Genomic DNA, 13,995 nt, shown 5'->3' with positions numbered 1-13,995 from the left:
TGGGGCTGTCCATTTATTACGTAAGGCAATTTTTCCGATTTTTCGACACCCTCTCCTTGTAAGATTTTTTGTATGAAACTTTGAATATTTTTGTATAGCGCGTAAGATTTTCAGTAAAAAGTACAACACTACCAAAAAAAATCCTCGCTTGTCGTATACAGCACGAGCGCGGTACAGTTTAAGCTGCTTGATCGCGCGCGTCCGGTTAATCTGTGCATATTTCCACGATATATTTTGATTTATTGTCCAATTGTATTATTTTCACTAGGAACGCCCTCCTCCAGTACCGCCATCGCGATCCTACACCGTGACAGGAAACTCCAAACTCGGTTACCCGCAAACGCGAATCATGAAAATGAACTTCCCGGAAGATTCGGTGGCAGCATCCGTTGGAGAACAGCTACGCAAAGGAGAAGCCGTTACCGTTACCGGAGCTTCACATCGGCGAGGCCACCTAATTGTCGAGCACAATGGCATTAGCTTGCACGTCCCGTTCCAATACATGGAATTGGTAAAGACAACATCATCTCCTCCGCCTCCCTCTGGTGCCTCTGTCAACATCTAACTCTGTATGATCCGGGACGGAAGCACCCAAGCAGCTTTGTACTGACTGATCAGCCTCGTACGCCAATTTAAACTATCCTCAATGTCTTCCATTCACAACACGAAACTTCAACCACAGGTTATTTAAACATCGATACATACTTGTTAAGCATTCATCGATAGCATTTTTATCCTAGTTGATAAGGCAATACAGAGACAATTCTTATACAACATAATATTTACCATTTATCAGCGCGTTTCAACGTATTTAATACAAACGTTAAGAAGTACTACACTTTAGGACTGATAAGTATCTGTATAAGACTAAGCCGTTAAGGGTACACTTTTTTACAAACTGATTATTTTCATAAGTACACCATACTCTATAGAAAAACTGATTCTATGAGGATTCTTAAGTGCCAACTATTTCTGTTTAGAAATTACACACATTGTTACTCGTTAAGCGCATATTTCCTGCCAATGGTATTCAACCGCATGGACACTTTCAGGCATGGGCCAAACTGGGTTCATTTACAACGAAATAGAACTTTTGTAAGTATACTAGAATAGGTAAAAACTGCCACAACACATCACCAGACGACGAAAAACGAAGATTTTTGTTTACCCAATCAATAGAACTGAATTGGATCATAGAAATAGCACTACGGTCTACCTCCCAGAGCTTCCACAAACAAACAAACAAAAAATCCGCAACCAGAAACCGGACAAAACCGAAACACATACTTGCCATGTAAATAGTAAATCAGAAAAGTTAAGAAAGGACCAAGGCGTGAGTATGTTTACTCCTGCGTTACTCATGCCTAGCAACTACAACGATTGGGCTTTTGACAATTATAAAGGAAAGACCGTATGGCGTATCCCGAGCAGGAGAAAATAGCTGAAGAATAACTAACTCAGGTATGGAAAACCCAATACCTATAACCTGAATGAGTTATTAATTAGCCCTGCATAAGAGGTAAAATACCTCAAATAATAACTGGAGTGTATTCTGTGCATAACTAGTGAATAATGACATCAGGTATTGCAATACCTAAATAATAATCGGCGATTTTTCTATACAAATAATGATTATTCCATAATTGAATAATACCTCAAGCAGTTCTCAACATCAAACCAATAACTCGTTGAGGTATTTTATCAATACCTACAAAATACCAAAATAAGTTATTTTCAATACCTGGATAACCGACCAATACCTTGTCTTGGTATGATACCTGACTTTGGTATGCTGCAGTTATGTGTCAGTTATTCGTTCCTGCTCGGGATACTCCGTTTTTTCTCCGAAAAGAATCAAAATTTCTGAGCAGCAATAGCGTATTGCCAATAACCAGTGAAATTGCAAACCGCTAAGAAGGTTAAATATACATAGATGAAAATGTTTATTTTTTGAGGTCTTCTTACTTAAGTGGAAAGGAAAGAAATTGTCCAGCTGGTTGCGTAAGCATGTAGTTAGAGTACCACCATCAAAATTGTTAGGTAGGTATCTCAATTCAATCAATTGTTATCAATGCTCCCAAAGCCGTATCTAGCAGGACAAAACAGCTACATAAAGCATTGTTTTTAGCCGCTTTATACAGGATGTTAGGTTCGTAAGTGAACACTTTTTAAGAAGTGATAGTGGACCAATAACACAACCATTAGTAGAACCGTCTTCCAATACAGCCTCTCATATTGTTACACGTGGAGATCATTACATCAGGTGAAATCATAAATCGACCACAATTTTATTCCTGGACAACATTTCCCCAACATTATCGACGTCAGGACCGTGGTTTAATCACGTTATACTCCAGCCAAAACTCCTCGTCATCAACAACAGTGATATACAGATTTTTCTGTATTATACAGATTTTTGACCTTCTATACAGACAAGATACAGAGTACAGAAAAATACAGATTTTTGAAATGTGATACAGGTTTCTATAGAACGCATAAAAGGTGAAGATATTTTCAATAAATTTGATGAAAACCTTATAAATTGCTTCCTAAACTTTGAAGCGTTGCCGAAAAAGAGCGTTCATATGGCCCTACTAGAAGACTGCTGAAGTTAATACAGACATAAACTGCCCCCACTCGCATACCAGTTCCATATGAATAGGAAACCCAGCAAAAATGAGACTGTTATGCGAGTAGGGGCAGTAAACGACGCAGTCAAAAACACTGTTGGTTATGTGAAAGGGAGTCGACGGAACGAATGGTTCAACGACAAATGCAGAGCGATTTTAGAGGAGAAGATAACACGGACGGTAATGCTGCAGCATTAAACCCACCAGAACGTGGAACAATACAGACAGAAATGCTCCTGCACGCCTCTTTCGCAAGAAAAAAAACAGGGGTGGTAACGCCTACGTCATATATAGGCGCAAATTTGAAGTAGCATAATAAGTGCAAGGCTTTGTAAAGGACCATTCATAAACCACGTAGACTTTTTGGAGGAAGGGGGGTCTGACCAAAGACTACGCTTCATAAAATTTTCAAAAAATTTGTATGGAAGAAAGTCTACAAGAAAGGAGGGGGGCCTGAGATGCCCAAAATTGGTCTACGTGGTTTTTGTACAGCCCCTAAGGGTATTATAGTCATATGAGATTGTTCGAAATGGTGATAAAGGAACAGGTACTCTTGAGCATATTATGTTGATATTGTAGCTAATCTCCAGTGTTTACCCGAGCAAACTCTAACTACAAAGTGATAGCAAATCTAAAATACGATTTGCAATCAACAGCAAATTGAAATCACATTTTTATATCAGTTTGTCTTCATTAAATTTGAAATCATATTTTTATATAATTTTGCTGTTTTTTTTTAACTAGTATAAATATATAGTTTTGAAGTTATTTCAAAACTTCTAGGCATTCTTGTATAATAAATCAAATCATATACCATATACAAGTAACACTACGGGTACCGTGATTTCGGGTGAAACTGATCAGTGGGGTGAAATTGATCGACGAGAGGTCCATTTTTATATGTTAAAAATAACGCTTTAAACTTTAAACAATTTGTGGAAAATGGCCATCACCTTGCTCAAGGGTTATTGAAAGATGAGTTTACATGTTTTACAGCCAATAAGTTACATATTTCGGCATTAATGTCAATATTTTCCGAAACTGCGTGTTAGGCGATCTTCATAGACACTTCCAAACTTTTGCTACCGTAGTTGTATCACACATGTAATGAATATTCGAATGAATGTTTATAGCTGCCAAGTGTTCGCTAAACTCAATTTCGGCATCAAAAGTTCTATACATATTGTAATTTATGCATAAAATTGCACTTTTTCGGAAGTGCAATATTGATACACATAAATAGTGAGAAAATTGCATACTTTTAGGTGTTTTGTTTCGATTTATTAAACTTTAAACTTAAATGATTAAAAACTTAGTAAACCTGTAACAGTTTTGCATAGCTTTTCGCATTCTAGGGTGGTTAGTTTTGATGGGAAAATAATTTTCAGAATTTACAAAGGCATTTCGCTGACTGATCAATTTCACCCCGAAAGTAAAATTTCTGATTTTTTATTTAAAATGATATTCATTATAATAAAATGATTTGCTGTAAAAATTTCAACCTCGTTGACTGATGAAAACCATGGTTGTAGGGTATTGGTTCCCTTCTTAAGCATGTGGCTCCCATTTTCATCCTACGAAAAACAAAGGATATAAGCGCTGTTTGTTTTGTTTCTTATTTTTGTATTTTTGTTAGAAGTGAGCACCCATGAAAACAAAAAGAACGGAATCAATCGGTGCCGTAATCGCTTGTTTTCGAAAAGGATGAATATGGGAGCATGAGATTAATGATGGAACACATACCCTACTTGTTTTAAAGCATTGAATTTAACCATATCGACAAACATTCAAAAATTAGACGCAGAAAACTGCGAAAAGTGATCAATTTCACCTCACCCGAAATCACGGTACGTAGGGATAAGTCTGATCAAAACCGATAGAAACAAAGCGAGCATACATGCAATGTGATAACCCGAGTAAAGTCTAACAGCAAAATGAAAACTAATTTTGATGTTGTGATATTGCAAATTATGATAACTAAGGTTGTTGTCGTTCTGGTCGTTTTAACGATTAAAACATCAATGAGAGCAGAAAAATGTTCATGTAACTACAAGTTGAAAACAGTTCCTGCTATCACTGATAGCAAATTTATAACAAAAACTGTTATAAATTTGTTATTAGTGATAGCAGGAACTGTTTTCAACTTGTTGTTACATACATGAACAATCAGCGCGAAAACATTAAAAATCGTCAAATGAAGAGTTTGTTCGGGTAATATGAAAACCTTATACAATATTGTAATAAGATGTTTGCACTAGTGGTATATCATTTGATTTATTAATTAGCAGATTTTAACTAATTACAATATATATTAAATTATATAATAAATATAATATAAATTGTATAGTAATTAGAAAAGACAGCAAAAAATATCAAACAATGAAATCAAATTTATCGGAGTCACACACTTAATTTAGAATTCCGTGTTCGGTAAATTTTTGACGAAAATAGAACAGCTGAATGCAGCTATACTGCATTGTTTACCTTTTGCACCCGGTTTTGACAGTTGGTGTACTGAGCCTCAGTAAAATCGATTACCGAAGCTACCGGAATAGTTCTGATGTTCTATTTTCGTCAAAAAAGTGCTGAACAGGCAATTCAGGATTGAGTGTGTAAACTGATTTCAAAAAGTAATATCAATTTGATGTTGATTACAAATCCTGTTTTTGATTTGCGATCATTTGGTGTTAGGCTTTGCTTGGGAATCGATCAATGCTAACCAAACTTATCCCGAATGCAAAAGTAAGATAATTCATCTCATTTTTTTTATAATTTGTGAAAGCTGTTATAGTTCCACTTTTTGCCAAAGCTTTTTTTTTTAAATTATCATTAAAATGGTACAGATTTCCACTCTATTCGCATCTTTTTCAGTGCAGATTTTGATTGTACACAGCAAAAAATCTGGTGATATGACATTATTTTTGCTTCACATTAGTCGCGTCGTAAAAGTGATGTACTACCCAGCCAACCACATATCGTAAATCATTGTGTGGAAAAACCGTATATTTTCATATATTGAATCAGAATTGTATAATAATATGTATATTTGTTGACAATGATTGCGTAAAATCGCATTTCATGCCAAAATAAATTTCAATTGCGATTTTGTTTCATATAGTCGTCTCCGATCATAAAAGGTGCGAGATACTATCGGTAGGATCGCACAAAATCGGATAGAATCGTGAAAAAAACATACATTCTTAGTGTCACGCTGCAAGCTCGCTAGCATCGTATATATGATTTCTTTGAATCGTGGAAATCGTCGTTTGACATCGTATATGAATCTGCTAAATCAAGCTTGCTACCTAAAGGTGATGAAAATCGGTGTAATCGTATACAACTATAACAATGTTGTATATTGATCGTTTGCGTCACACTTGCGTCGTATACGAAGTGAATGAAATCGTAGAAACATGCGTAGAAATCGTATATTCATTTTTACAGTCACATATGATTGTTACTGCACTTTTATGGAGAAAAAGAAAAAAAGGTATTTATCACAAATTTGTATTTTTGTTGTTGTTGACACATTCCAACCATGGCAGCAATAATTTCAACCAAATATATAGGTTTTCATACTAGCAGATGACTTACAATAAGTGATGTATAGATTCCAACAACGATGTGAATTCCGGGCCTCTTGCACGACACCACTTTTGGTGCCACTCAATGCACAACAACAACGCTCCCACCACAAGTCTCGCACCGTGTCATGCTAATTTTTATTCGTTTCATGCCATTCACTTTGAACTCTCTATTTTCAACTTGGCAATATAGCCAATAGAGATGACGCGCAGTTCTCAATCAAAGGACCTAAGTTCGATTCCCACTGAACACCATTTTTTTTTTATTTGAAAGTCTTGAGTCGTATATTGGTACTCTCAATCGTAATAAGGTCATGTATAATCGTATATTTAGACGGATAAAATCGGCGAAATCGTAGACATTTTTCGAGAAATCGTAAATTATGTTGGATGGAATCGCAGTAATCGTATATATGTTTCGATATGGCCTCCACTTTAGTATGTATATGCCTGTTTCGTGCATTGAATACGATTTCTTTGGTGCTATATATGTGTGACTATTTCAGTTGCAATTTCGATATAGGAACCAAATTGCTGGCTGGGTAATTATGTACCACGCTGCCAATTAATCACCACCGCATAGCGGGTCTAGCAATCGCTAGAACCGAATCGACAGACAAATCATTAAAGTGAAATATTGGCACGGATTCGTGCACTGATCTGTTGATCGTGAGGTATATCTCTAACCTCTCGCCTATTTCACCGAGTTAGAAGGTAGATGATATTTATGATACAGCTTCCAGGTATCCGTTGCTTTCACAACAAAACGCGCCGCCAACTTTTAATCGGCATCATCACGACGAATTGTTGAAATACGCTTCAAAAACGCCTAAATGAATGCAATTCCCTCAAGGGTGGTTTGGCGCCTTCATAGACAGTAACGGAAGCAAAAAAATTCTTAAGGAAAGCGGAACATTCCACTATTGGTTCTAGAGGAGCCAATGGACTGGATTAAGCACAAGGCTATTCAGTTAACGAGGATGCCAGTCGAGCAATTTCTGGTCAGCGTGAATGTGCAACATTGAAGTAGGCTGGAAAACGGCAAGCTGTTCAAAAAATATGGGTGTTACATTGCCACCGGCCTACTATTGATTTATGGAATTAAACAGTGTAATACACTTTGGATTTATATTTCTTTACTCAACTTCAGCCTAAGAATTGAAAACTATTAACTAACTCGGGAGAATTAAATTTTAAAGATTTTGTGAATTAGTAGGTACTTTTTATTTCGTGATTCTTTTATTTTGTAAGAAAGTAATGTTTTGTCAATACTTCTTACGTTTTAACCCATAGTGTAGTATAATATTGGATCACCACGAGTAAAACTGCATAACTTGACAAACATTCGAAAACAACCAAAAGTTTGATATTTTCACAAAATGTTATTACATATCTAGGAAACGGTAGCGTTTGGCAAAATTTTGCCGTTTATCTTTTTCTTTACAAAGCGTACTTCCATAAAATCTGTTCCAAAATAAATTTCGAAGCGTATTTCAACATTTTTTCAAAATTCAACCTTTTAAAAAATACTGCATTTCTCCAATTTGACCTATAGTGCAATAAACTGCATTATACGATCACTATAACATATCAATATCGATAGCCCTCTATGGACATGGACCCTTAGCCTGGGACACGGTTTATATGGGAAAATATAAAGATTGCAAAAAAAATCTAGTTCCTGTATACTTTTTGAGCTCCAATTAGGTCCCATATCAACTGTGCAAAATTTCAGATTGATCGAGAAAACTATACTTTAGCTCGCCCTCCATTCTTAGTTTTTCATTTACTTCTGCTAAGAAAAAGCGCTAGGGATCACCCCTAGATCCCTAAAAATAAATCAATGAATGATTTCTGTAGAAAACTTTACGAGGAATCAGACATCCGAAGACCGCAAAGCGATGCGACGTTTCTTGGAAAAAGTTATTAAGCCTTTCTCGATCGATAAAATGACGAGATTTTATTGTTTATTGTTATTCCTTACATGTTAAACTACGTTGACATGCCATTCGGTTTTCAGTCAATAACTTTTTCCACATACCTTAGATCTCTTTGTGGTCTTTAAATGGTTGATTCTTCGTAAAATTTCCAATAGAAATCATTCATCAATTTATTTTTAGGGGTTATGGGGCAACTTGGGGCGATTTTTCTTTGAGAAGGTGATTTTCCTCATAGTAAATCGTATGAAAACTTAAAACGGCTGGCGCTAAAATATAGTTTCTCCGATCGAGCTGAAATTTGGCACAGTTGATATGAGGCCAAAATGGAACTCAAAAAGTGTACAGAAGTAAAATGTCTTTATGTGTCCCACGCTAAATTGGACCCTACGTGCAGAGGACCAAAGCGCCCTTTGAGCTTTCAAATGGAAGGTGTTGCGTACCATCTACGGCGGAGTGCAAATGGAAGACGGGACTTGGAGAAGGCGAATGAACCACGAGCTGCATCAGCTGCTGATATGTAGAACCAACCATCGTCCATACCGCGAAAATCGGGAGGCTATGGTGGGCGGGTCACGTCATCAGCATGTCGGATAGCAACCCAACTAAAATGGTTCTCGAGAGTGCTTCATTTACCGTTATTATCAAAAAAATATACCATCAAAACCTGAAACGCCATTCTCTTTCTTCATCATTCCTACACCTCTGGACAAATTTAAAAAAAAACCGTTAGACGAAATTTTAAGTTACGCCCTTTTAAAGGGCCTAACCCCTAAAAAATCAGGTTTTCTATAGAAAAACATCATATTTCATAACAGAAGCATGTTTCTGCCATCAAAATTTGAAACGCCATTCTCTTTCTTTATCATTTTTACACCTCTGGACGAATTTTGAAAATAATCGTTAGGCGAATTTTTGAGTTACGCCCTTTTAAAGGGCCTAACCCCTGAAAAATGAGGGTTTCTATAGAAAAACATCATATTTCATAACAGAAGCATGCTTCTGCCAACAAAATTTGAATCGCCATTCTCTTTCTTTATCATTCCGACACCTCTGGATAAATTTTTAAAATAATCGTTAGACGAAATTTTGAGTTACGCCCTTTTAAAGGGCCTTACCCCTAAAAAAATAGGGGTTTCTATAGAATACCACCATATTTCATAACAGAAGTATGTTTCAAAGTCCAAAATAATGAACAGTATTATTAATAATGCTACAATTTGATACTATGCACTAATATTGAATGCATTGTGTTTTATACACAATTAGCCATAACGCCAGTATAATGGAAGTATTCTTCAACCTGTAGGATACGAACGTTGTTGGCTTTATTTACTATTATAGCCAGAACAATATACAATGAAAAACATAAACGACAGTTCATTTACTTTATCATTTATATAGTTAATGCACACCCATAAACTGAATTTCAAAAATAAGGTTGGTCAAATTCTCCAGTTACGCCCATTTGATGGTCATAGGTACTTATAGTAGAATTATTATAAAACTTAGTTTCATTTAATCACGTTTATTCTTCGGTAACGTAGTTTAGCAGTTAAATATAGAACTATCATTACAATTGATCATCTCAATCCTTAGTTTTGTATGTTTATTAATTGAAAACAGCATTCACCAATAAATCTAACGAATGAGATAGGCACATGCCATCGCTTGTTTTGTCTTTAAAAAAGCAATACAAAAAACTTACGTCCCACGCTATGAATGGCAATTGATACAAATATGATTGCTTCCTACATGTTTGAAAATACTTCCCTTATATTAGCGTAATGGCCAATTTGTATACAAACATCAATACAAATAGCCAATATTAGCGCATAGTATCAAATTATAGCATTATTAAAGACTGCCCCAGAAAGTATGGACGCACCTAGTCTTCAGTTGACTGGGACTGATCGATGGTTCTAGTTTCGGGTTTCGTTTTGGCTGTTTCTGCTTAGAATAGGATCGAAAATTCAAACGTTCTTTGCCACGATGAACATTGGAATTCGAAATGGTAACTTTTTTGGTCATTCCCCGCTCTGTGTATGTTAGAAGGTTTTTTCCTTGTGCTGAAATACATTCATTATTTGTTTTCCAAACGAGGGCTAGCAGGATCTTTATTTTTAATCCAGTTTTTGCCTATGCTTAAACGTGTTATCCCCACCGTGTTTGCTGATTGATGCTTGCACGGTTTTCGCACTTACTCCCACCATATTTTGCTCATTTCCTTAGTGATCTTTTAAGCTTTGTTCATCGTTTGTGCACATTTTTTCGATGGTGTTCCGCTGAAAGCTCATGTATTTTGAAACAAACTGTTGGTATCGCAAAAACCGCTTTACAAATGCTGAGAAAATAGGTTGACCAACAGGATGTAGCTTTCAAAAAGAACTTGTCATCAAAAGTTTTGAAATGCAAGTATTTTCTTTATGCGTCCATACTTTCTGGACCGGTCTTTAATAATACGTTTTATTATTTGGGACTTCGAGGCATGCTTTTGTTATGAAATATGATGATTTTATATAAAAAAACCCTGATTTTTTAGGGGTTTGGCCCTTTAAAAGGTCGTAACTCAGAATTTCGTCTAACGATTATTTTAAAAATTTGTTCAGAAGTGTAGGAAAGATAAAGAAGGAGCATGGCGTTTCAGGTTTTGATGGCAGAAGCATGCTTCTGTTATGAAATATGATGGTATTCTATAAAAACCCCTATTTTTAGGGGTAAGGCCCTTTAAAAGGGCGTAACTCAAAATTTCGTCTAACGTTTATTTTAAAAATTTATCCAGAGGTGTAGGAATGATAAAAAAAAGGGAATGGCGTTTCAAATTTTGTTGGCAGAAGCATGCTTCTGTTATGAAATATGATGTTTTTCTATAGAAACCCTCATTTTTTAGGGGTTAGGCCCTTTAAAAGGGCGTAACTCAAAAGTTCGTCTAACGATTATTTTCAAAATTTGTCCAGAGGTGTAGAAATGATAAAAAAAGAGAATGGCGTTTCAAATTTTGATGGCAGAAACATGCTTCTGTTATGAAATATGATGTTTTTTCTATAGAAACCCTGATTTTTTTGGGGTTAGGCCCTTTAAAAGGGCGTAACTCAAAATTTCGTCTAACGATTTTTTAAAAAAAATGTCCAGAGGTGTAGGAATGATGAAGAAAGAGAATGGCGTTTCAGGTTTTGATGGTATATTTTTTTTTTGATAATAACGGTAAATGAAGCACCGTGACCCTACGCAGAGTGCGGCACTGGAGACACACAACCAAGGACCGAGTGGAATGGAGACGGCTGCTATGTACAGCAGAGGCCACCCAGGCCTTAGTCTGATCGGTAAGGTAAGTAGAATCTTTCTCATTTTATGTAGAATGGCCCGAATTTGGACCATTGATAGACAACTAGTTGACCAACTTACAGTAAAAATTTGAGAATTTTTGATGCATTTTCCGAAAAGTTAGATCTAGTTTACTATTTTTGAAAAGTGCAAATTCTGCCTGTCCCGATCATTTTGTCTATCGCCTGTACTGCCCATAACCGCATAACAGTAACATTCGACAAAAGTAGGCATTGAAGAAAATGGAACTTAAAGATGCAACTTTCAATAGTATGGGCATGAATCAAAATTAAAATTCCCCATAAATTCGTTTAGCAATAAAATTTTGCACAGCACTTCTTATATGCTAGACGAATTGGCAGAAAATAAATCGGACCTGAGTATGTTTGATGACACGCTCTAAAGCCAGTCTATTTTCCCTGTGTGACTGTTATGCGGTTACATTGGTCAATGAGACAAAATGCCTTGGTATTTTTTCATAAATTCTAGAACAAACTTGAAATTTTTATTCAGGTAGTCGAAAGAACTTGTGATTTGATGGTAATCCCCGATCTTAACTCAATATCAGGAAAATATGCAAATGTTACAAATATGCAGTTATGGGCAGTGTACTTAATGGATGCCCCTTGTCTAAATCATTATAACTATACGACATGCGGGAGATTGAACGATATTTTCATGATCCTAGTTTGTTTCAAAATATTTCACGATTTCGACGCTTATATGGCTCAGTCATTTGCATGGTAAATGTGTACCCAACAAAAGAGCTTCTTAATCAGAATGCGCTTTGCACACACGCCATATGCAGCTGAGATGATGTTAAGTTTGAACTAGATTTTGCATAAATCATTAAATGAGTTTATTATTGACGAAAATTTCTTTGTTATGACAGACGAAGCCAGCACACCCAAAGAGCAATTCGATGACCATAACTCCCAAGAGGTATTGAGAACCTTATTAAATCTAAAATACCTTTATTTTGACATTTTAATGGCGTACGCGTAATATCTCGAATCAACCTGACTTATACCTATTTATTTAGGCTGTAACGGTGGTAATAACTCTGACGTTGAAATTGCAATTGCGTTGCTGTGGGTTTTGCACCTGTTAACTCTGGTCAAAAGAAGCTCTCATTGCAGCCGCAACAGAACAGAGAAATTGCGACAAATCGTCTTCTGTGCAGATCAAAAGCATATCTGACTTTCTCGTTTCTGTACCTCTACGGTGAACCCAGCATACAGAAGGTGCCCAAAACCGGAAATATATGGTGGATAGGTGCCAGACAACAACCCTGCAAACTTAGTATTCGGTACAGATCCAGATTGTACAAAAAGGCATGGAGCGCAGTGGGCAAGATGGGTGGACCACATAGAAAGAGAATATTGGGGTGGTATCTGAACAAAAGTCTACTCTTCATAGGGTATCGGTTCCATTATTAACCCTTCAGGACGCGTGCTGTTGTAAAAAGTACAACACTACTAAAAAAACATCGCTCGTCGTATACAGCGCGAGCGCGATGCAGTTTCGGTTGCTTGATGGCGCGCGTCCTGAAAAGTTAAGCATGGCGCTCTCTTTTCCATCCGTTTGATAAATAATAAAGGATTGAAGCGCTGTTTGTTTTGTTCCTTTTTTTTTGTTGGAAGTGAGCACGTATAAACACAAAACAACGGAATCAACCGGTGCCATAATCGCTTGCTTTCGAATACCATGAATTTTGGAGCGTAAGATTACTTATGGCTCTCAGATCCTAACGTTTTTACTCCATGTTTTCAAAAAACATTGGTCTAATTTGACACGAAAACAGCCTTCATACTTAAATAGTATGAAGTAAATATCTACTTCATAGATGGATTTATTTTCCAATTTTTTTGTACTCGGAAAGGTGCAGGAGAATTTTCAATCTCCTAATTAAATTTAAAATGTTAACTTATATCTTTTGGTGATGTCTAAAACTGCATACCTATGTGTTGAAACCATATTTAACATTTTGCTGTTAATGTGCGGTTATGTGTAATGGTTATTGGTTGTTTCGTGTATTCTTCAAAACATGTACTTTATCAATAAGTTGAATTGATGCATATTTACGCTAACACCTTAAAGGATTATTACACGAGGATTCCCATGCAAGACTACAATACAAACAAATTCTTCAAATAGTTTCGTATGTTATTTCTATAAATTTTGCGTTCACCAAATAGTTCAGTTAATGCGAAATATTTAATCACAAAATATGGCAAACCAGTAAGTTTGTGACAGCATGCAATTTTCCTAGTTTAATTGCTCATTCCATCCTATGCCCAGCATTCCAGACATTTTGCATCGTTGAGCTCTGGTGGTAATAACACTACCTCATTCCTGAGTATGCCACAAAGCAATTTAAATGAACAAAAATATCCCAATGGATACTTTCACTACCGGTGACACATGTCAAGGTTTGGAATCCCCCTCTTGGCGAAAGGGTGGAGCTTAGTCTCACTCTGGACCATATACTGCATGTGTGCCAACATTTATTTATAAGCA

General features: G+C 36.2%; 1 protein-coding gene across 1 annotated transcript in view; it reads left to right on the top strand.

The window, feature by feature from the left end:
• The window catches only part of LOC115264998 (myosin-I heavy chain-like), a 71,710-nt gene extending 71,145 nt beyond the window's left edge, over positions 1-565 (top strand). Inside the window, exon 11 of the mRNA XM_062847931.1 lies at positions 269-565. Coding sequence (XP_062703915.1) covers positions 269-565 — 297 coding nt within the window. The remainder of the gene's footprint in view (positions 1-268) is intronic.
• The last annotated feature ends 13,430 nt before the right edge of the window (positions 566-13,995 follow it).

The sequence above is a fragment of the Aedes albopictus genome, chromosome 2 (genome assembly GCF_035046485.1).
Source record: "Aedes albopictus strain Foshan chromosome 2, AalbF5, whole genome shotgun sequence".
In the NCBI taxonomy this organism is placed as follows: domain Eukaryota; kingdom Metazoa; phylum Arthropoda; class Insecta; order Diptera; family Culicidae; genus Aedes; species Aedes albopictus.
Note: the sequence above shows the minus strand (reverse complement) of the source record. Positions and strands in the feature narration are given on the sequence as shown.